The following is a 21,661-nucleotide window of genomic DNA, read 5'->3' on the forward strand; positions in this document are numbered from 1 at the left end:
CAGGGGCATCTCCAACTAGATCAGGTTGTGCAGGGCCCCATCAAGTTTGACCTTGAATGTCTCCAGGGACAGGGCTTCAATCTCATCTCTGGGCAACCTGTTCCAGTATTTCACCACTCTCGTTGTGAAGAGCTTCCTCCTGATGTCCAACCTCAATCAACCCTGCTCTAGTTTCAAGCCACTGCCACCTGTCCTATCACCGCAGGCCCTTCTAAACAGTCCCTCCCCAGCCTTCCTGTAGGTCACCTTCAGATACTGAAACACAACTTTAAGGTCTCCTCAGAGCCTTCTCCAGGCTGAACAGACCCAGCTCCCCCAGCTTGAGTTATTAGCACGGTTATCCTGGGAGACTTTTCTCTGACCTGGTGTTTGAACTACCCAAGGTATCATAGAATCAACAAGGTTGGAAAAGACCTCAAAGATCATCAAATCCAACCTGTCTCCCAGCACCTCATGACTGCAACACCATGGCACCAAGTGCCACGTCCAATCCCCTCTTGAACACCTCCAGGGATGGTGACTCCACCACCTCCCTGGGCAGCACATTCCAATGGCTAACAACTCTCTCTGGGAAGAACTTTCTCCTCACCTCCAGCCTAAATTTCCCCTGGTGCAGCTTGAGACTCTCATTCTGGAAGGTAGTTATCACCTCTCCAGAACCAAGGAATTGCCTGGAGGCCAAGAGGCACCACCAAGGCAGATGTGGGCAGCTGGAAGGCTGGCTGGCCTCTGGCTGAGCCAGCAGGCAGCAACGTTTCCAGCAGACTTGCTGACTCTGTTTGCTATTCCTTTCCTCAGGCAACTGATAAAGGCTCACTCAAAGGCAATCTCCCTGGGCTGTTATCACACAAGTCATGCCACCACAGTCAGCAATCCCAAAGGCCAAAGAGACCAGGAAAAGCCAACTCCAAGGTCAAGTGCCTGGAAGAGGAGCAATTTGGTGCAACCAGGCTCCAATGGGTCCTGCAGGAACCTTTCAAAATTAAAGCCATTAACAGGCTGAAAACCAGCAGGGGAGACCTTGGAGATGCAGAGCTGGGAGGAAGCTCTGGCCCCCCTGCACCATCTCTAGGCCTTGCTGAACAGAGTGACCATTCAGCCCACCTGGCTTTAGGCAGGTCTACAGGAAGGTGGTGGGTCCCAGGTTGGTATCAGAGTAGCTCCCACACTGGTTTTCCTCCTTTGTAAAACTGCCAAGGACAACCTCAGCACTGGATGGAGCCCAAAAGCAGATGGGGAAATGAGGACAACCATCTCTCCCCACCCATTGTTCCCCATTCTGCCCTGGCAGGAGGGCAGCTTTCCTAAAGTGTGGGTGGGGAGGACACAATGAGGGAATCCTACCTCCATACACAGCTTTCTACTCCTGAGCTGCCCTTGCTCAGCAAAGGCTGGGGTCAAGGCCATCACAGCTAGCTGGAGGGTTTCTGCAAGCTAAGTGGGCACCTACTGTTGGAGGCTGAGCTGGGCAGACTTTTGCCCTGAGCTGGTGCAGCCATTGGGATGGTTTAACTGGAAAGGTGAAATGATCTAATATCGTTGCAATTCCTGGGAGATCTGGAGGCTTGAAGCTACTTCAGGCCCAGCCAAAGCACGCAGGAGCTCAAGAGTTCTCCCACTTCATGCATCCATGCAATCAAAAGTTGAATTTGGACAGCCATGCTGCCCCTCTTGGTAACCAGCAACTACAAGCAGCTCCATTTCTCCTTCTGGGTGGCAGCCTCAGCTCTGGCACAGCCTCTCCCCTGAACCTGAGAAGATGGAGGTTCTTGGATGCCCCCATTTCTGAGCATTATCTGGGCAAATTCATCCACCTCTTTCTACCTCTTGCACAGCTACAGGACACTGGGCTTGCCCTTCAACCTTCCAGCTCCTCTTTGCTTGTGCATCTGCTCGGTGGGTCCTGAACCAAGCACGCCCTGGGAGATGCTGTTAGAGCTGACAGGGAGCCTGGCCAGCTGGGTGAGGGGTGGGATTCATTCCACCTCACTCAGGCCATCCAAAAGCTCACGCTCATCCCCTCCGATCAGAAGCAAAGCAGCGCGCTCCCAGGGCAGGGTCTGACAAAGGCAGAGTGAGTCATCACGCTGCTTGCTGGGGCTTGTGAGTCCTCCTGGCACCCAGCAAGCCATAAAACAGGCCCCAGAGCTCGTTCTTCCCAGGCCGAGGCGCGGGGCAGACCCAACACCCCCGTGCACGTCTAGGAAAAACCAGGTCAGGTTTCACGCGCGGACAGCAAATCCCAAAGTCCTTCTGGCCCTCGACTTCCTCGCCAAACCAGTTAGCAGAACAAAACAAACCAAACCCCAAGGCAGGTGGAAACACTGCCTTTCAACGAGGAGATCCTTGGGCCAACTTCTTTCTTCGAGCTTGCACGCTACAAGGCCAAGGAGACCCTGCCAGAATCGGGGACCTCGGCGCAGGTCCACCCGCTGCAGCCCCTCCTGCCACACATCCAGGTCTCTCCTACCCTCTGTGCTGTTAGGAGGCTCCTTCTGGAAGGAAAAGTCTCAAAAAGCCTCCTCAAGATCCATTCCTGTCACCTTGAACCCAGGTTTTCCCTCTATGAAAATTAATTGCTGGTAATTAGAGGACTGTGGCCCAGGCTGATAACAGGCTACCAACAGCTCCCCTGGGGAGGGCACCAAGCCCTGGAGAAGCTCCAGCCAGAGCATTTTGGTGCCTGGGGTTTGCCAAGCCCCGGGAAACACAAGGGCTGTGACACTCATCATGTCCCAGAGGTGATGGGAAACAGCCAAGCTACTGAACTTGAGATCTCCCAAAAGCATGGCCCAGGAGCACAACACACTGAAAATTGCTCAGAATCAGAGCATCACAGAACGGTTTGGATTGGAAGGGACTCTCAAGACCATCTAGTTCCAAGCCCCTGCCGTGGGCCAGAACATCTTCAGCTAGAGCAGGTTGCTCTCTCATCCCAGCTGGCCTTGAAGACCTGCAGGGAGGGGGCATCCACAGTGGATGTGGATCCAGAATGAAACATGATGTTCTAAACCACCACCATCTTTGAAGGATCAGTTGGGGAAGGGGAGAAGCTCCAATTTTGCCTTTCAATTTAACAAAATGGAGTAATTGGCACATTCTAGAGAACACCTTCAAACCTCCTCCTCACTGCAAGGAGGATTTTCATGTGTACATCCTCAGCCACCCCTGGGTTTAACTCCCTCAACTGTCCTTGAGGAGCAGCAAAATGGGAAATGATAGTTTTGTCCAGGCAGCACTGAAATGCTGGGCTGGACTGCCTGGGGAGCAGATACCTACAGAGCACAGAATCCCAGCGTGGTGGGGTTGGAAGGCACCTCTGGAGATCATCCAGTCCAACCCCCTGCTCAAGCAGGGGCAGCCACAGCAGCTTGCCCAGGATCACAATGGCCAGGGGGTTTGGAAGCTCTCCAGAGAAGGAGACTCCACAACCTCTCAAGGCAGCCTGCTCCAGGGCTCCAGCACCCTCACACCAAAGAAGTTTCTCTTCCTGTTCAGGAGGAGCCTCCTGGGTTCCAGTTTGTGTCTGTTGCCCCTTGTCCTGTCCCTGAGCCCCATCCTCTTGCCCCCCACCCTTTATCTCTTGCTGAGCATTGCTCAGATCCCCTCTCAGGCTGCTCTTCTCCAGGCTCAACAGCCCCAGGGCTCTCAGCCTTTGCTCCTCACAGAGATGCTCCAGGGCCCTCCACTGGACTCTCTCCAGTAATTTGTTGTCTCTCTGGAACCGGGGAGCCCAGAACTGGACCCAGCATTCCAGCTGTGGCCTGGCTAGGGCAGAGCAGTGACAGGTCCTTGTGTTTTCAGAGCAGTTACCCTGGGACCAGTTTGGTGCCATTCTCTTCTCCTGCTCCTACTGGAACTGCTACCAGGAGTGAGGTCACTAACTGGCACATCCTGTCCTTGGTGGAAACCTGAAGGCCCCCATCACATTAGGGAAAGATTGAAAAATAATAACTTTCAAAGACTTCTCCCCAGCCTTTCTGCTCTGAATGAAAGATTCTTTGTTTGAGTTTCAACCTGAGCTTGGAAGGGGCTGAGCCTCTTTGATGTGGTAAACAGCCCATGGGCGAGGGGGGTTTTGTATTTTTGGAGAGTTTTTCATGCTAGCTCAAGTTCTGAGAACATCTGAATTGTAAACAGCAGTTAGCCAATCCCCACACACCAGCTGTACCCTGTGACTCATGTCATTCACCAATGGAGCACAAGAAAAGCAAATAGTCTAATCAAGGAGCTCAGCCAACAAGACAAGGTCCTAGAGTGTGATTATTTGCAGTGGATGGCTCAAATAAAAGAACTCACTGGACCAGGGAAGGAGAACAAAACAGCGTAGGTAGCTGACCAAACAGGTTTGAGAGGGGAAAAAATTCACAGTTGATGATGCACCAGCCAGAAATGCCTTGCCCTAGAACTTGGTGAGTAACTTGGGCTGGCTGTTTGCTTCCCACACACCATTCAGGAAGAATGATAAAGGGAAATCCGTTGCATTTATGATGGAGTTGGAGTCCTCTGCTCACTTCCTCCCTCAAATACCTGTCCTTGCAGCCTTACAAAAGCCAGACCACCCCCACAACATGTTCTTCTGGCTCATTTGCAGCTTCTTCCCACACCAGCAACCAGCAAACAGAGCTGAGCAGGAGGAAGAGGAGCAGCACACCCAGAAATCATAGTTTCACAGAATGGGTTGAGTTCAAAGGGACCTTGAAGATCCTTCAGTTCCAACCCCCCTGCCATGGGCAGGGACACCTCCCACTAGCCCAGGTTGCTCAAGGCCTCATCCAGCCTGGCCTTGAACACCTCCAGGGAGGGGGCATCCATGACCTCCCTGGGCAACCAGTTCCAGTATCTCTCCACCTTCACTGTAAAGAATTTCTTCCTCATCTCCAGTCTAAACCTTCCAGCTCAAAGCCATTGGCCCTGATCCTGTCCCCACAATCCCTTGTAAAATCTCTCTCCCCAGCTCTCCTGTAGCCCCCTTCAGGTACCAGAAGGCTGCTCTAGGTCTTCCCAGAGCCTTCTTTTCTTTTCCTCTTGCAGTGTTGTCCCTTTTCCTGGCTCCCCACCTTCTGAGCCAAACTTCCCCCTAAGCAGAACAATCAGCCTTTGTGCCAGCCAGACAAAGCCACTGTGCTCCAGAGAGCTCAAAGTTCGGCCAAACTGCTCCATCCTACACCTCCTCTGCTTCCAGCAGCACCTGCATGCGCATCCCAGGGAAGTCTCAGGGCCTGGGGGCTTCAGAGGACTCAAAGCACAAAGGTGGTGACTGAGATCCCCCAAACTTCCCATTCTTTGCCTCCCTGGTTACACCAGTTTGGTCCAAAGCCTCCTGAACTCTCCTCAGCCTCTGGACCTGCTCCCACAACAAGATCTGATCTGCAGTGAGACCACCACTACCACCCTGACACAGGGCTATGGCGGATGGGCTTCCTGCCTGGGGTCTGTCCCTGAGGGTCTCTCTGCAAGAGTGGAGGGACAAACTCTTAGAATCACAGATGGTAAGGGTTGGAAGCAACCTCTGGAGATCACTGAGTCCAACTGCCCCTGCCAAGAGCAGGATCACCTAGGGCAGAGGTCACACAGAAATATAGGACTTGGAAGTCTCCAGAGGAGAAAGCTCCACAACCTCTCTGGGCAGCCTTCTCCAGGGCTCCAGCATCCTCCCTGCAAAGAAGTTTCTCCTCATGTTGTGGCAGAGCCTCCTGCATTCCAGTCTGTATCCATTGCCCCTTGTCCTATCACAGGACACCATCAGAAAGGGACTGGCACCATCTTCGTGGCACTCACCCTTCAGATGTTTGTAAACATCCTTTCCAGGGACTCTCACTTCATTCCCTGTGGCCCTGCTGAGACCTGCCAGGCATAAAGCCCATCAGACTTGCAAATCTGTGGGCTGGTCCTGGAAGCACCAAGCTCCAGCTGAGCCCAAAGCAAAACAGCAATACAGCCAGAAAAGATCCTGAGATCCCTCCAGCCAGAGGCTCAGCTGCACCAGCTGCCAACCCACCATCTTGACTTGAGCTGAGAGGGATCAAGAGTGGCCTTGCAGGACTTCCAGGGGCTAATCAGAAAGCTGGGGACTGACTTTCAAGCAGGGCCTGCTGTGACAGAAGTTTGAACTCAAAGAGGGAGATTCAGGCTAGAGAGAAGGGAGAAATGTTTGACACTGAGGGTGGTGAGAGCCTGGCCCAGGTTGTCTACAGAGATGAGAGATGTCCCATCCTTGGAACCATTACAGGTGGTGGTGTTTGGGGCTCTGAGCAAGGTCACAGTGGGGAGGGGGCTGTGGACTGGGTAGCATTTAAAGGTCCCTTCCCACCCAAACCACTCTGTGATCCTAAGTGAGCTCATTCCTCCTTGCCCAGGCTTTAACATGACGTCTCTGCATCACCAGCCTGTTCCTGCACACCCCTCAAGCCTGCCCAGGCTGCCAACACTCTTTGAACGCTCATTTTGGACACATTTGAACCTTTCTGCAAAGAGGGAGTGAAGAAGCTCCACATCATCCTACCCACAGAAGCACATTACATGGACCGAGCAGCTCAGAAAGAGGAAGGGACCAAGCTGCTGAGTCCTCAAGCACATTCCACCAGCTTGTTCCATTTCCACTCCTCTCTGCAGTTGTGGAGGTGGGATCCTGGCAGATGCCTGAGCCCAGCTCCCTGCTCAGCTCCTGGAACAGAGGATGAGTGAGGGCTGAGGGTAGCCCATGGCTCCTACCAGGGCTGTGAATTACTGCTTGTCCCACACGTGGCTGAGCAAAGCCTTCAGAGTCCCCCCGCACTGTCCTGATCCAGCAGAGAGGCAGCAGAACACCTTCACATTGCCACACCACAAGCCCAAATCCTCTCCTCAAACATGGGTGCAGCCTTGACAACAGCCACCACCCCCCTGAGCCTGGGGTGTCCCCATACCTGGGGCCACATTCAGCAGTGTCCTAAGTGTGCTGGGCACAAGGAGGACCTCAGGAGAGGACCCAATACTTTCAGCCCCCTCTGAGCACCCTCAGAGTGACATGAAACTGCAGAAAGATTCCTGAGATCAGGTACTTTCAGCCACAACAAGCTGTCAACATCTCAAAGGCCAGCTCAAGATTCCAAAGGTCACATTTCCCCTTCCCTGCAGAAAAGCTGAATTCATCCACTGCGTGCAACTGCTGATGGAAAGGAATCACTCCTCCCTAGCTGTGCTGTGGACTTCCACATCCCTGCTGAGAGGTGAAGTGCAGCAGGACTCCTCCTTGACCCTGATGCAAACCACATCTCTATCACCAAGACCCATCACCCTGGTCCCAAGGTGCTGGACCACCAGAGAGCAGGAGAGTCCATCTCTGGTCCAAGAGAGGCACCACCCAGTCACTGCCCCAGCACAGCCGTGCTCACGATAAGCACGTGGCCAAAGGGGATGCAGGACACAGCACACAGGGACCAAGCAGGATTGAAACAGCTCCTGTGCTGTCCAGAAAGCTGGAGCACACCTCAAAGTGCTTGGCCTGGCTTCTCTGTGATGCCAGAAACAGTCCCAGCCAGAATAAAGTCAGAGGGACACCATGGCACAACAGGGTCACAGCACTGAGGACCTGAAGTGCCAGGAAGAGCTCTCAGGGAACAGCACCATCCTGATACCATCTAATCCAACCTGTGAAGCACCTCCCAGGTGCTGGAGCCCCCCACCCAGCCCTCAGACAGGGCAGAAGGGAGGTGCACCAAGGTGAGGGGTGAGAGACAGCTTGTGGGATAGGAACTGGGCTTGCAGGACACAAGAGGAGCCATCTGTGACCATTTCTCAGCTTGCAGCAGCACAGCCCACCCAAGGGAAGCCAGACAAGGAAGGAAGAGCTGGTTTGGAGCTCTCCAGGACCTTCCTCCTCACCCATGACAGCTGCTGCCCCACTAGCTGCTCACCAGTGACAGTACAACTGCCCTTGGGGCTCCTGATACAGGTAGGCAAGGGGTTAAATCGAGGTATGGGATGAGAGGGTTTGTCCATCTCCTTCCAGCAGTTTCTTCACCAGATCCTTGCCACTCAACACTGCTGCAAGCCAAAGTGATCCTCCAACACCAGACAGCAGCTCTGAATTATTGACTGGTACAACCACTTGAGAGGCTCTGCCTTGCCTAAATCCTCAAGGACAGGTGATTGCAGCCAGCAGGTGATAGTAGAGCTGACACCTCAGTGGCCACCTCTTAATTGTGGTAAACCCCACCTTGGGGACAAGTGTGGGCCACCCCTTCCACACCTCACCAGCACCTCATGCTCCTCAAAACTACAGGAGAGCCTATCAGGAGCCAGCTCCTGTCTTGCATGTACTGGGCAGGGGAAGTGCCATCTCCTTCCTGATCATGCTGTCGACCTCCTAGAAAAAGCTCCAGGATCATGGAAACTTCAGTTTCTACATCTCCCAAGCTGCTCTCCCCAGATGTGGCCCAGCACCACAGCTGTCTGCTCAGGGGCAGCTCTCACAGGCAGACAAGGATCAGGCTTGCACCACTGGGAACCACACACCTAAGGCACCACGGCATAAGGTGGCTCCAGAGGGCTCAGAAGAGATGGGTGGCTTAGAGGACTTGGTAGCAGGGTAGCTCATCTGCCATGAGGTCAAGCCCAGCCCAGAAGGACACAAACAGCAGATGATCTCAGGAGGGTTTCCCAGCCCCAGGTAACAACAAAGTGCCCAGCAGCTGCTTTGGCTCATCAAACCTGGAGAGCGAGCCCTGGTGTGCCCTCAGCCCCCTTCCTCATCAGGGGGTACCCAACAGCCATGAAAGGGACCATGTCCTCCTCTTCTAAGGTGCTTCCCTGGACAGGTCCTCTGGTTTCACTTATTGTTTTTTGCCTTCATCTTAGCATCAGCCTCTGGAGATTTAAAGGGGAAAACTCCATTTTTTCATAGATTCATAGAATGGGTTGGGTTGGAAGGGACCAGCTAGATCCAACCACCTTGCCATGGGCAAAGACACCTTCCACTGGACCAGGTTGCTTAAGGCCTCATCCAACCTGGCCTTGAACACCTCTAGGAAGGGGTCACCCACAACCTCCCTGGGCAACCTGTTCCAGTGTCTCACCCTTTTGGCTGATCTAACACAAACCAGAAAGGGTAAAAAAGCAGCACTTTTCTCTCACAAGCCCTTTCCCCCTCCTCTTTGCTCTTTTTGGAGGTTGTTTTCATTTGGGGCAGGGGGAGCTGAGAAAAAGGAGAAAAAGAAGAAAAAGAATGAACTCCCCCCCACACACACACACACCACTGTGATCATGAACTCCACAAAGGATCCATTTCCACCTGACTTGGATCGACTGAAAATTTCGACAGCAAACAGCTCCCACCCTCCAGCTTTGTTTGCAAAGCGATTTGTGGAGGGGCTGGGACAAGGGGCACTTTGCAGCCCAGCCAGATAAAAGAGATTAGCTGCCAGTTTGCTCCTTTCTTTGCCGGATCCAGAAGCGGGCAAGAGCTGGAGCAGCTGGAAATGCCCCGTGGGGGCACAGCCAGAGCAGGAGCTCTGACGGGTCACAGCCTTTTCCCTGAGCCTTGTCAAGCTGCTCTGATAAACACCCTCCTGGAGCAAAGCGTCTCCCAGACGTGCAGCCACATCCAGCTTTCCCACCCTCCAGCTACAGCAGCTTCTTCTGCATCCACAACGATCACAACCTTTGGCATTTGTTAAGAGAAAGGGGGCCAGCAGCTGGAAAACTCCTTCCCAGGAGACGAGGGGGTGGTCCCGGCCCAGGGCTGTCAGGGGTTTTGCCACCCATAACGCTGCACCCTGGGTGGTGGGTTTCCAAAGACATCCTGATGTGGCTGGTTGGGGTTGAGCATGGGGGAGCTGGTGCTCAGCCCCAGGCCTGCAGCTTTTCAGCCTCCAGCCCAGGGCTCCCATTGTCCCCAGATGGACACAGCCTGGTCTCATGACAGCTCCCATCTGCCACCCACCCTCTGAGCAAGCCCATGGCGGGGTGGCACTGCCCCGGGGACCAAACCAGGGTGAGAAACCCCTCTCCCCTTTAAAGAGCAGCAAGCATGGTGTCATGGGATGAAGCTGTTTCCAGCTACAGGTGGGGCTTGTCATCCCCATGTCCCTCAAAAGGGCAAGAAGGGCTGACCAAAGCCACAAAACACCACAGCCCACCTACCCCCCAGAGCCATGGCTGAGGTGCGGGGCAAACACCAGCCCTGCTGCCTAATCCCACAGGGCTACCAAGGTGGAGAGAAAACAAACTTCACCTTCCCCCCAGACCAAACAGGGAGCTGCTGTCCTTTCCCACCAGGAGCAGGCCCCAGATATAACCCACACCATTCTGAAGAGCCACCGCCTGGCCCTCCGGTTGCAGACAAGCCACCCAGACCCAGCATGGAGGGGCTGGGGCTCCAGTAACCCAAGGGGTACGGGGAGAAGCACCAAGCCAGGACCACCAGGGGAACCAGAAGAGGGCTGCATAGCCCTCTCCCCACATTTTGGCCCCCCCCTCTATGGCCACCACTCGTGCCCACCACGGCTGCCACACGGGCAATGGAGATGGTGCCACCGCCTGCCTCCGCAGAGCCAAGCCCCACAGCCAGCCCTTGGGCCATCGGAGCCACCGGGAGAAGGGAAGCAAGCAGCACAGACCCAGCCCCAACCCCTGCCCCATGCCAAAACAGCCACCCACCAAGGGGATGCCCTGCTGGGGGTACCCAGAGGAATGGAGGCCCAGGGGGTGCCTGCGGGGTGGCCAGGGAGCGAGGGGCCAGAGCCGCCCTCCCAGCCCGAACAAAATGGCGCTGGGGCCGTGGGGCGCAGGGTTAATCATTACCCACCGGCAGCTCCAGGCACCCCAGCTCGCCCCGTTCCTCCGGGGGAAAAGGGGCCAAAGCCACGGCAGCAGGGTGGGCACAGGCCTGCCTCACCCCCTCACCCACAAAGAGCAGCTGCAGGCTCTTCATGGTGGGACAAGGGCTTCGTCACCACTGGTGAGGAGCTTTGTCCCCCTGCTTGGGATAGGCAGCAGGGCTTGGACCTGCTTCTGCCACAGCCCAGGGCAGGGGTGGGCAGGCAAGAGGGACAAGTGTGCAAGAGGGGTGTGGGGGCAGCAACACCCCAAAGCCGCTTATCTGAGGCTTTATCCGCAGCGTGCGTGGCAAGGACGCTGCTGGGGAATTGCAAGGAGCGCTCCCTGCCTGACATGGTGGCAGAACCACCAAAACATCATAAAATAAAGGAGAATATAACCTCCTGTCCAGCCCCCTACCCCCCAACCCCCCATCAAGCACAGGCACAGCAACCCTCTTGCCTTCTCCTTTCCCAGCCAGGCAGCAGTGGTAGCACAGAGCCACTCTCAGCACCCCCTCACCTGCCAGCCCCAGGAGAGAAGGATCAAGACCTGGCTGTAGGGAGCGAGCAAAAACCCACCAGGATCTGCTCCTGAAGGGGCAAACAGGAGGTCTGGGAGCAAGGCAGGAGGGGGAAAAGAAAGAAAAAAAGAAAAAAAAGGGGGGAAAAGGGAAAATCCTCCCCCCCCAAACCCAACAACTCTGAAACCCAACACGCCCAGGAGAAAATCCGGCAGAGGGGGAAGCACAAGCCTACAAAGCCAGGGAGGTGTTTTAGCAGGGAGCAAGAAAACAAAGCAGAATGAAGCCCAAAATCCCACCTTTGGGGGAGGCAGCAGCAAAATTAAATCCAAAACCTCCACGTTTGCAGGAGAGGAGGAGGAGGAGGAGGAGAAGGAGGGGGATCACCCCCGAGCGGGTGCGAAGGTGGCCCCTGCCCAGCGCCCCGCAGCAAGCCGCCAGCCTCTCGCCTTACCTGCGTCAGGTCGGGTGGGGTCTCCAGGGGCCGGCTGGGGGGTTTGATGTCCTCGAAGACTGGGGGGTCCTCTCCAGCTTCCCCTGACATGCTGACAGGCTTGAGCGGCGTAAAGGCCGAGGCGTCCTCGGGGAGCGGGGTGCGGAGCACCAGCCCGCTGCTCATTCCTCCCGCACCCCTCACGCCCGCTGCCCCGGGGGTGGAAAACAAACCTGATTTCAAAATAGTAATTAAAAAAAAAAAGACAAAAAAAAAAAAAAAATAAAAGAAGGAAAAAGGAGGAGGGGAGGGGAAAAAAAAAAAGAAAAAAAAAAAGAGGGAGGGGAATAAATAGAAGGTGGCAGGGGGGGGAAAAAAAAAATACAACCACCAACAAAACAGGCAGAGGCGAGCTGGAGCGAGTTGCTAATCCTGGGAGGCCAGGTGCCGGGTCGCAGGGAGGCTTTACCTGGGTGCAGGAGGAGGAACACCAACCTGGAAGTGGTGGAGAGGCTGCTCCGAGCCAATCAGGCTCCTGCCGATGGCCTCACCGGCGGCAGCTCCAGCGGGCCACCGGCAGATAAAAAGGCAGCGGGAGGCTGGGAGCTTCACCGCTCAGAGAATCAGCCATAAAGTGGTTGGGAGCTGGAAGGGACCTTCGTAGATCAGATAACCCAAACACACACACACAGACACCCCGCCGTGGGCAGGGCGCCTTTCGCTAGATCAGGAGTGGTAGATGTTCCTTCCCTGGCCCTCATAGTTCACCCTCGGAGTTGATTTTGCTCTTAGTGAAAACTGAGCCACCATAGATTCAGACTGGAGATGGGGAGGAAATTCTTCACAGCGAGGGTGGGCAGACACTGGAACAGGTTGCCCAGGGAGGCTGTGGATGCCTCCTCCCTGGAGGTGTTCAAGGCCAGGTTGGGTGAGGCTGTGAGCAACCTGAGCCAGGGGGAAGCGTCCCTGCCCATGGCAGGGGGGTTGGAACATAATGGTCTTGAAGGTCCCTTCCAACCCAAACCATTCTGTGATCCTAGGTTTGCATTCTGACTGTTTCCCTCTACTCAAGACATCAGTATATGAAGAAACGCCACAGAGATGTGGTGCTTAGGGGCATGGCTTGGCACCAGGCTTGGCAGAGTTAGAGAACGGTTGGACTGGATGAGCTTAAAGGCCTTTTCCAACCTCAATGATGTTTCCATGATAACATGAAGCTAAAAATCACCTTTCTGGATGGAGAGGAGGAAAAAACAAAACACAAACCACTACACACCCTACAAAACAACCCGAGAAAAAGGTCATTTCCAGACACCTCCAACCCCTAGTGTCCCCAGCACCTTCCTGAGGAGCTGTGTCAGGCCATCAGACAGCCTGGTCACAGCATCTTCTCATCCCCTCCTTTCCATCCTTACCCACCCCAAGCAATCAGCTTTGAGACCTCCCTGCCCCACTTTCAGGTGCCTCCTGGGTAGGACCACAAGGGTCTGCTTCTGTCACCTACTCCAGGGAGAACCCCAGCACCTTCAGGAGCCTTGAAGGCCACAGAACAGGGTGTGGAGGGGTGCTAAGGCTGCTCTACCCAACCCTGGGCAGGAGAACAGTTGGGAAGGGGGAAGCCTGATCACATGGAGTTGCTGCCACCCTGGGGACTTCCCACCAGCCACACAGGTGGTCAAGGTCCATGGTGGTTCCAGTTAGGCCAGAACTACAGACAGTGAATTGTGGTGGCTCGCAGCTGGAGTCCCCCCATGCCATGGTCCAAAAAGCATCAGCTGGGGGGAGCTCAGCACCCCAGAGAGCAGGGTGAAGAGGGTTGGATGCAAAATGCTGCTTCTCTGAGAGCACCAAGTCTACAGAGCAGTTGGGAGACAGGCTGGCCCTGAGCAGGATGAGACCCTCAAACACAGGGAGAACAGCACAGGATGGAGATCAGCCAGATTTTATCAACCCCCAGCTGCCAGCAGCATAAACACACAACAAACACAGACGGCCTCAATCGATGACAGACTTTGGACCAACGTCCAAGTCCTCCTGAGGAGCTGCTCATGATGAACAGGGGCAAGCTCAGCTCTTGTGGCAGTCAGAAGTGCTGAGCCCTTGGAAAAGCAAACAAGGGAGAGCAGCTCAGGCCCAGCTAGGAGCATCTTCCCTCATGGCTTTGCCCTCTGGAGCAGATACTAGGGACAGAATGGGCTCCTAGGTGATGCCAGGGAGACAGAGCACACCTCCACCAAGCCATGCAGAACTAAGCATGGAGATGGAAACCAAAACCCACCATACAACCAAAGCTTGAGGGTGAGTGGATGGGAATGCAAGGAGGCATAGGCTGAAGGGCTACACCAAGCAGAGGCTGGCTCTGTAAAGCCATCTTTCCATCTTTGGAGGAGCTGGTAACAGCAGAGGCCCACCTTTAGCAGGCACATGATGGTCAACATCCCACCCACCATCAGAAAGCCTTGAGGAACGCTCTGGTACATTGTTATAAGAACTTTGGGTGAAAAAATACCAGACTTAAGACCTGATGAAGGTTTTAGCTGCTGCACTTGTGCAATATTCAGGTGGAAATTTAGGGATTAGGCTCAGAAGACAACTTTGAGTCCATTTATCTTGCTTAAATTTGGGGACAAATGTGTTCTTGAATCCAGAGTATCCTGTGGAAGCAGAATTAGAGCTTCTGGTGCATACAGACCGCTGAATCCACTCATTCTGGGTGCATGCTGGGGAGATCTCTGCCCACTGAAGATCAACCTGGTGAGGAGTTCCCAAGGCAGAGCAGCTTCTCCTTTCAGAGATGGGCCAAAGCCACCCACAAAGCCCTTATCTGCCACCAGCCCTGCAGGAAGGCAAACAGCCTTGAGTCCACCAACACCAACGGGCATTTTGCGCCATCCACCCCCACCACAGCCTCCAAGAATCATGGAATTGTTAGGGACCTCAAGGATCATCTAGTTCCAAACTGCCATGGGCAGGGACACCTCACACTACAGCAGGTTGCCCATAGCCACATCCAGCCTGGCCTTAAAAACCTCCAGGGAGGAGGCTTCTACCACCTCTCTGGGTAACCTGTGCCAGTGTCTCACCACCCTCATGGGGAAGAACTTCTTCCTAACATCCAATCTGAATCTAACCATTTCTAGTTTTGTTCCATTCCCCTCAGTCCTGTCACTCCCTGACACCCTAAAAAGTCCCTCCCCAGCTTTCTTGTAGCCCCCTTCAGATACTGGAAGGCCACAATAAGATCTCTTTGGAGCCTTCTTTTCTCCAGACTGAACAGCCCCAACTCCCTCAGTCTGCCTCAACAGGAGAGGTGCTCCAGCCCCCTGATCATCCTTGTGGCCTTTCTCTGCTCATACTCCAGCATGTCCATCCCAAAGGCCCCATCATGCTGCAACCACAAAGTCAGGTGCACCCCAGTCAGCTCTGGGCTAAGGTCCCTGATTCATCCCCACATGCCACACAACACTGAGGACATCATGTGTTGCTTGAGCAAGGCACAGTGATAACAGCAGCTCTCCTATGACCCAGATAGACAAGTTATATTCCTCACAGTGCTCCTCAGGAAGAGAAACCACTTCTGCAGAAGAAAGCTGTCATCAAGGTAGTGAAGGGGGTTTGGGAAAGAGGACCCTGTGAAGGGGGTGAAGGGGAGTCCATGGTGGGGCTGAAAGGGGGTCTCAAACCATAGGCCATAGCTGAAGTCTCCTCTTTGCTAGGGAAAGAGGGGATGAGGCTTGCTCCTCCTGCCTGGCATTGGGTGAGGATCAAGCACTCAGGGTTCGTGGGTAAAATGAGCAAGGACACACAGGTCCACATCTCACAGGTGCAGGAGCCAGCAGGTGAAGCCCTGGGCAGCGTTACAGAGCCTTGAGTTCAAGGCAAGGAAGGGTACAAATTTGGAGGAGATCTGGGTCAGGCTGAGATATACATCCCAGCTCCCACCTCCCAAGCCATCCCACGCACTGCTGGCAGCCAGAGGCACCCCCAGGCACTCCCCAGCAGCACTGACTGAGCCCCAGGAGCTCAAACCCATCCTCAGACCTCACCAGTTGGGGGCCACTGAGGAGGGTCACAAGGAAACCCCACAGCATTGGTGACAGCCCACCATCACAGCACCGGTCCCATGCCATGTGCCACCAAGGAGGTGGTGGCAGGCATGTGGAGCCAGAGCCCAGCCGGGGGGCACTGAGCTTTGCTTTCCTCCTGCAGCAGCTTTTGCTCAGCCTGCTGCAGCCCCTGAACTCACCCATCCACCTCCAAAGCACCGGCTGAAGCACCCACCTCTCACTGCACCGTGCTGCACATCCCCAGGTCCTCTCTCAATCTGCCTCCCTGGGGCAAAGCCAAGCCAGGTTTGGACCAGGAGCTTCTGGTTCAGCCTTGGTGCCGGTCGGGAGCCTTGTGGGAGACACACCAAGGGTCAGGAAAGGCAGGGGACACCCCCACCCCAGCTTGCTTTTCACCACTACCAGGAGACAAAGATCTGCAAATCTGCTGGAGCAAACCCGCTGCCTGGCCTCCCCCACCGAAACCCTAAACCACCTATTTTTGTCTTTTCCTTTCTCCTCATCAGGAGATTTCCAGCCATCAAATCCTTCCTGGGAGCCCTTCAAAGGAGAAGCAGCCGCCCCACCACTTGCTAAACCAGTCTGAGCAGTGCTGGGCTGGCAGGAAGGAGAGGCCCCCAGCACCCCTCTGCCTGCTGTAAACTGTGAAAGAGCCGAGAAAGCAGCTTGAGAGACCTCAGGTGACCTCGCAGCAAGAAGATGGATGAGCACCTGGGGCACCCCACTGCATGCCCCAGGGAGGTGGAGATGCCACCAGCCACGTGGGGAACCCCCAGCCACTACTGATCCACAGGGAAGCAATTTAAGGCTTCCCAAATTTTTAGCCTGGCTATGATATAAGGAAAGGCCAAGGAAAAGGACAAGCTGGGTGATGGGGAAAGAGCCCTGAGAAGCTGGAGAGGACCCCAGTGTCCCAGGTTGGGTGGTGCTGAGACACCAGGCAGGTATCACAGCCCCAGGCAGAGAAGTTCAGCAGCTGAGACAATGGCCCAGGTTGCCCAGAAAGGTGGGAGATGCTCCCTCCCTGGAACCATTCCAGATCAGATTGAGCAACTTAGCCTAGCTGGGGATATCCCTGCTGACTACAGTGGAGTTGAACTAGACGACCTTTGAAGGTCCCTTCAACCTAAGCCACTCCATGATTCTGTATCTGCCTCCCTGCCCACCAGAACCCCACCCTGGAAAACAGCTGGGGGTGAACCTGAGTGGGGTTCCTGCACCAGGATCTATCCCACCAGCCCCACACAAAGCCAGCAGAAACCCAGCACAGGGGAGACTCCTCCCTATACACAGAAGGGCTTAACCACCTACCCTTCCCGAGCCCCACATGGAAGAGTGACACCCCAAAAGCACTGGGAAAGACCAGGCTATGATCACAACCCCAGCCAGCCACTGGAGAATCCACCCACAGGACATAGTGCTGCTGGGTGCCCACCCTCATGTCCCAGGGTCTGCTGACCCTGCAGCCACTGAAAGGCTTTGCTCAGGCACCACTTGGCCCAAGACAAGAGGGGGCACTTACTTTCCTGGGGCTCACCTTGCTCTTGGCCTGGGCACAAGCAGAGGCTGAAGGAGACTTCCTGAGGGTGATGGTCAGACATGAAGAAGCTACTGAAGGCTCTCAGACATGTGGAGAAGTCACCTGGGGGTATCACAGGGTCGACATTTAGCCTGCTGTCTCCAAAGCATGTTCTGGACAGATTCATGTTCAAGAAGCTTTCCCAGCTACCTTACTGAGGAGATCCCAAGATGCATGTCCCCATGGGGCACAGCAAGGGCCAGCAGCTCCCATGGAAGTGACAATCCAGCCAGCAGGCCCAGGACAGCAGCCAGGCTCACGAGGATGAGGCAGCAGATCCAGCAGAGTCTTTGAGCGCAGAGGGGCTGAAGCAGCTACAACACAGCTCAGGGTGGAGCTCAGGCACCAGGGTGAGCTTTAATGGTCTCCTGGGCCCAGGGGTGTGGGGTGGAGGTCTCAGGTGAGGCTGCTTAGAGCAATTAAGACCAATTAATGCCCTCAGGCTGGGAGAAAGCAGAGCCTGAGCTACTTGAGATGATGATCTCGACCACGAGGGAGGAGTTAGCACCTTTTTAGCAGCACCTCAGAGTCTTCTTCAGCCACAGGGCGCTGCCCACGCTGGAGGGAGCACTGATGTCCCTTTACCACAGGACTCTTTGTGATCCCCACATGCAGTCCCCACTGTTCTGTGTCTCTTCCCAAGATCTGGAGGCTTCACACCACCTTCCCACCACCCACTCCAGCCTACAGCCACAACTCACCCACCTACATGGCTGTATCCTGCTGGGGGACAGGAGATGCTGAGGTCCAGCACCATCTCCTACAAGCAGGAGAAAGGATGAAGGGGATGAAATTGGAGGTAGATAGAGCATAGGGGTCCTGTGAAGGGGTGACAGGGTGAGGTGGGCTGAGGGTTTGCCAAGCTGGTCCATCAGCAGTGGCAAGATGAGAGGAGCTGGGCTGGAGAGACGTTTGCCACACCTCCATAGTGACATTGGGGCTGTCACACTCCAGCCGTCAGGGAAAGGGGGATTTTTGTCTCGGGATGAACAGCATTCCTGCCAGCAGGAGCTCGGCCACGCAGGGCTCGTCCTCCCTGGAGGCACAATAGAGCCGCGGTGGGCAGCTGGGGGGGGTGATGTGGGGGTAGAGGTGCTCTGTGTCCCTGTCATCACAGCAGCTCCTCTGGGTGCGAGCTCCAGCCCCATCCCAGCTCCTCAGCCTCCTCCGAGCTCGCCCAGCGCGGTCCATGGGCGCCACCGGGTGCATGCTGCTGCGTTTTGGTGTCGCAGCACCGTGCCCGTGCCACCGGCAACACCCCGCGTGGTGTTTTGGGGTGTGCACCCCCTACACCTGCAGTAATAGGTTGGACTTGATGATCTTGAACGTCTTTTCCAACCTGGTTGATGCTGTGATTCACTGCCCATCGACCCCCACAGGGTTCACTGTGTCACCCTTTGGGGTGCCTCTGCCTGTGGCGCCCTCCCATGGCCAGCACCGACCGTCCTGCCCGGGACCTGCCACAGCAGTACCCCCTGGTGCCAGCTCAGGGGGTTGCTGAGCACCTAGTGAGTGGGCACAGGGACCCCAGGGAGCTGGGGGTCGCCAGGAGAGGGGACCCCCAACAGGGCAACCCAAGAAAGACCCCCAGACCCAGACTTGGGGGCAGGGGGTAGGAGCATCGCTAGGACATAGCCCTGGGTGCCAGCACCCCTAAAGGGGCAGCACAGAGCCCAAGCGCCCCCACGAGGCCTGCAGTACTCCCAAAATGTGCACACACACACACACCCCCCAAGCTTCCCCAGTCCCTGGCAGAGGGTGCCCAGCACCCCAAAATGCCACCCAAGTCCCCACCGAAGGGTCACCCCCGATTTTTGCAAAGGGTGTGATGCCCCCCAGCCCATGCCAAAGGGTCTCAGAACCCTCAAAGGCCCCCCCCAACCCCTGATATCTCCTGCCAGCACCCATGAAACCTCCTGAGCCCCCCCAAGAGCCACTCTCCCAGCCCTGGCAGCACCCTCAAGGAGCCTGAAGTGGCCCCCAGCCCTGGCACTAAGCGCTGGCACCCCCAAAAGGCCACCCCTCAAGATCCAGGGGGTGGGGTGGGCCATGCCCAGTATGTCCCCTGTCTTCTCCATGTCCCCCTTGGGGGCTGAGTTCACTGGAGGGACATTGTGGGAAGGGGGGTGGGTACCATGAGGGACCCAACCCCCCAAAAACTGTCAAGGTTTCCCCTCTAGCTGCCCCTACCAGGCAGAGTTTGGCTGTCCCCCCTTGATGAGGGGTAGAGGGACGGCGGTAACACTGCTGGTTGGCACAGTGGGGTGGACAAGGGGGAGGGATGGGAACACCATGGTGATGGCCTGGATAACGTGGAGGAGCTGCTGTCCCTCTCTGCCCAGCATGGAGGTCACAGTGGTCAGTTTTTTGCCCTTACAAGGTCATCTTTTGCCTTCAAAGAGTCTTTTTCACCAGCCATGGAGCCTAAAGCTCCCAGCAGGAGCCATGGCAGGAGGATGTGGGGGTTGGTTTTAGCACCTCTCCATGCCTGGGGTGCAGTGAGGCACCACCAGCCCCCCTCGCTGCCACCTCAGAGGGATTTTTCACCCCTCTCCACCCTGAGGGAGTGGGGAGGTGGGCTGGGAGGTGCTGGGGCAGGGGGCTTACCCTGAGGGGAGCCCCCCACAGGTCACTTGCTGAAGGCATCGGTGAGTGTCCTGCTGGAGATGTTTAGAAGGAACACCCCGCCCCCATTTGTCCTGAAGTATCTGCAGTTCCTGGGCAAGGGGAGGTGATCGAAGCCCAAACCATCCTTTGGCCCAGCTCAGCTCATCTCCTCACGGCACAGGAGAGCTCCAAGCTTCACCCTGGACCCAGAACCCTCACCCTGCCCCGTCACTGCCACACAGCAAGAGACACAGGGAGCAAACTCCACTTGGACTCTTATTCCTGCGTAGAAAACCATCATTTGGTATAAATATCAGAGCTCCAGGGGGGCAGCCTGCAGCTTGCTTGGCTGCTTAACAACGAAACACAAACACCCAGTCCCTGCTCTGTCCCCAGGCTTGGAATACAGCAAGAGGACAAGATGGCTGCAGGGGTACACCGAGGGGCCCAAAGCCTCAGGGCAGGAGGGCAGCCCCCAAACCCTCCCCCTGTCCTTGGAGCTTTCTTGCCTTCTTTTTAGGCCAGCGATGCCCAGGAGGCATTGGGGCTGTGCTGGGTGAAGGAAGGACATGGGGATGCGGCCCTGGAAGGTGATGGATCAGCTGCAGAGGGACTTGGGAGAAGGGACATGTGGTGGGACAGGGCACACACAGGCCTCATCAGAACCACTGAAGCACCACATCACTTAGGGTGGAAAAGGCCCTTGAGATCACTGAGGGGAGATCACTAAACCATGTCCCTCAGTACCACATCTCCACAGCTCTGAAACCCCTCCAGGGATGGGGACTCCACCACTGCCCTGGGCAGCCTGGGCCAGGGCATGCAGCCCTCAAGGGCAAGAAATTGTTCCTTCTGTCCAACCTGAACCTCCCCTGGGGTATTTTCAGGCCATTTCCTCAAATCCTGTCAATTACTCCTTGTGAGAAGAGACCACCCCCCACCTCACTCCAGCTATCTTTCAGGGAGTTGCAGAAAGCCAGGTGGTCTCCCCTCAGCCTCCTTTTCTCCAGGCTGAACAACTCCAGGTGCCCCAGTTGCTTCTCACCAGCCCTGTTCTGCAGACCCTTCACCAGCTTTGCTGCCCTTCTCTGGACCTGGCCCAGCCCCTCAATGTCCTCCTTGGAATAAGGAGTCCAAAACTGAACCCCCCAGGATTCGAGGTGTGGCCTCACCAGTGCCACCAGTACATGGGGATAATCCCTGCCCTGGCCCTGCTGGCCACACCGTTTCTGCTCCAAGGCAGGATGCTGTCGGCCTTCTTGGCCACGTGGGCACATGCTGGCTCATCTTCAGCTGCTGTCCAACGCCCCCAGGTCCTTGTCCATCTAGCAGCTTTCCAGCCAGGCCCTCCCCACACTGGTTCTGCCCTCTGCAAGCAGCCCAGCAACCTCTAAGCCACAGCTACAGGTTCAGAGAGACCTTTTGGGAAGCTCTCCCCACCCCAGCCAGCCCCTCAAGTACTGGCTGGGGGGTGTCACAGCCCCCCTCATCACCCTTCCCACCACCCAGCAGCCCCAAGGCTCCCACCCAAATTCTTGCCACCCTCCCACTACAAGAGTGGGGCTGCCCCCACTGCAACTGGCGAGGAGGGTTGGCTAGGGAGGGGTGGGAGCAGCCCCCAGAGACAAGAATTGCGATTGAAAAGGAAAGGA

At 55.9% G+C, this 21,661-nt stretch overlaps 1 protein-coding gene across 4 annotated transcripts in view; it reads right to left on the minus strand.

Moving 5' to 3' along the window:
* The window catches only part of LOC137447927 (Krueppel-like factor 5), a 39,149-nt gene extending 24,966 nt beyond the window's left edge, over positions 1-14,183 (minus strand). The window contains exons 1-2 of one of the 4 annotated variants that reach the window (XM_068151934.1): positions 14,168-14,183; positions 11,778-11,989 (exon numbers count right to left, since the gene is read on the minus strand). In XM_068151934.1, the coding sequence (XP_068008035.1) occupies positions 11,778-11,942 (165 nt within the window). In that variant the 5' untranslated portion in view covers positions 11,943-11,989; positions 14,168-14,183. Of the gene's footprint in view, positions 1-11,777; positions 12,203-14,167 lie in introns of those variants that run through there. The other 3 variants (XM_068151935.1, XM_068151936.1, XM_068151937.1) reach the window with 3 other exon arrangements.
* Positions 14,184-21,661: the final 7,478 nt, after the last annotated feature.

Source organism: Melanerpes formicivorus, unplaced genomic scaffold, assembly GCF_026170545.1.
Source record: "Melanerpes formicivorus ecotype bairdi unplaced genomic scaffold, bMelFor1.0.p_v2 SCAF_22, whole genome shotgun sequence".
In the NCBI taxonomy this organism is placed as follows: Eukaryota; Metazoa; Chordata; class Aves; order Piciformes; family Picidae; genus Melanerpes; species Melanerpes formicivorus.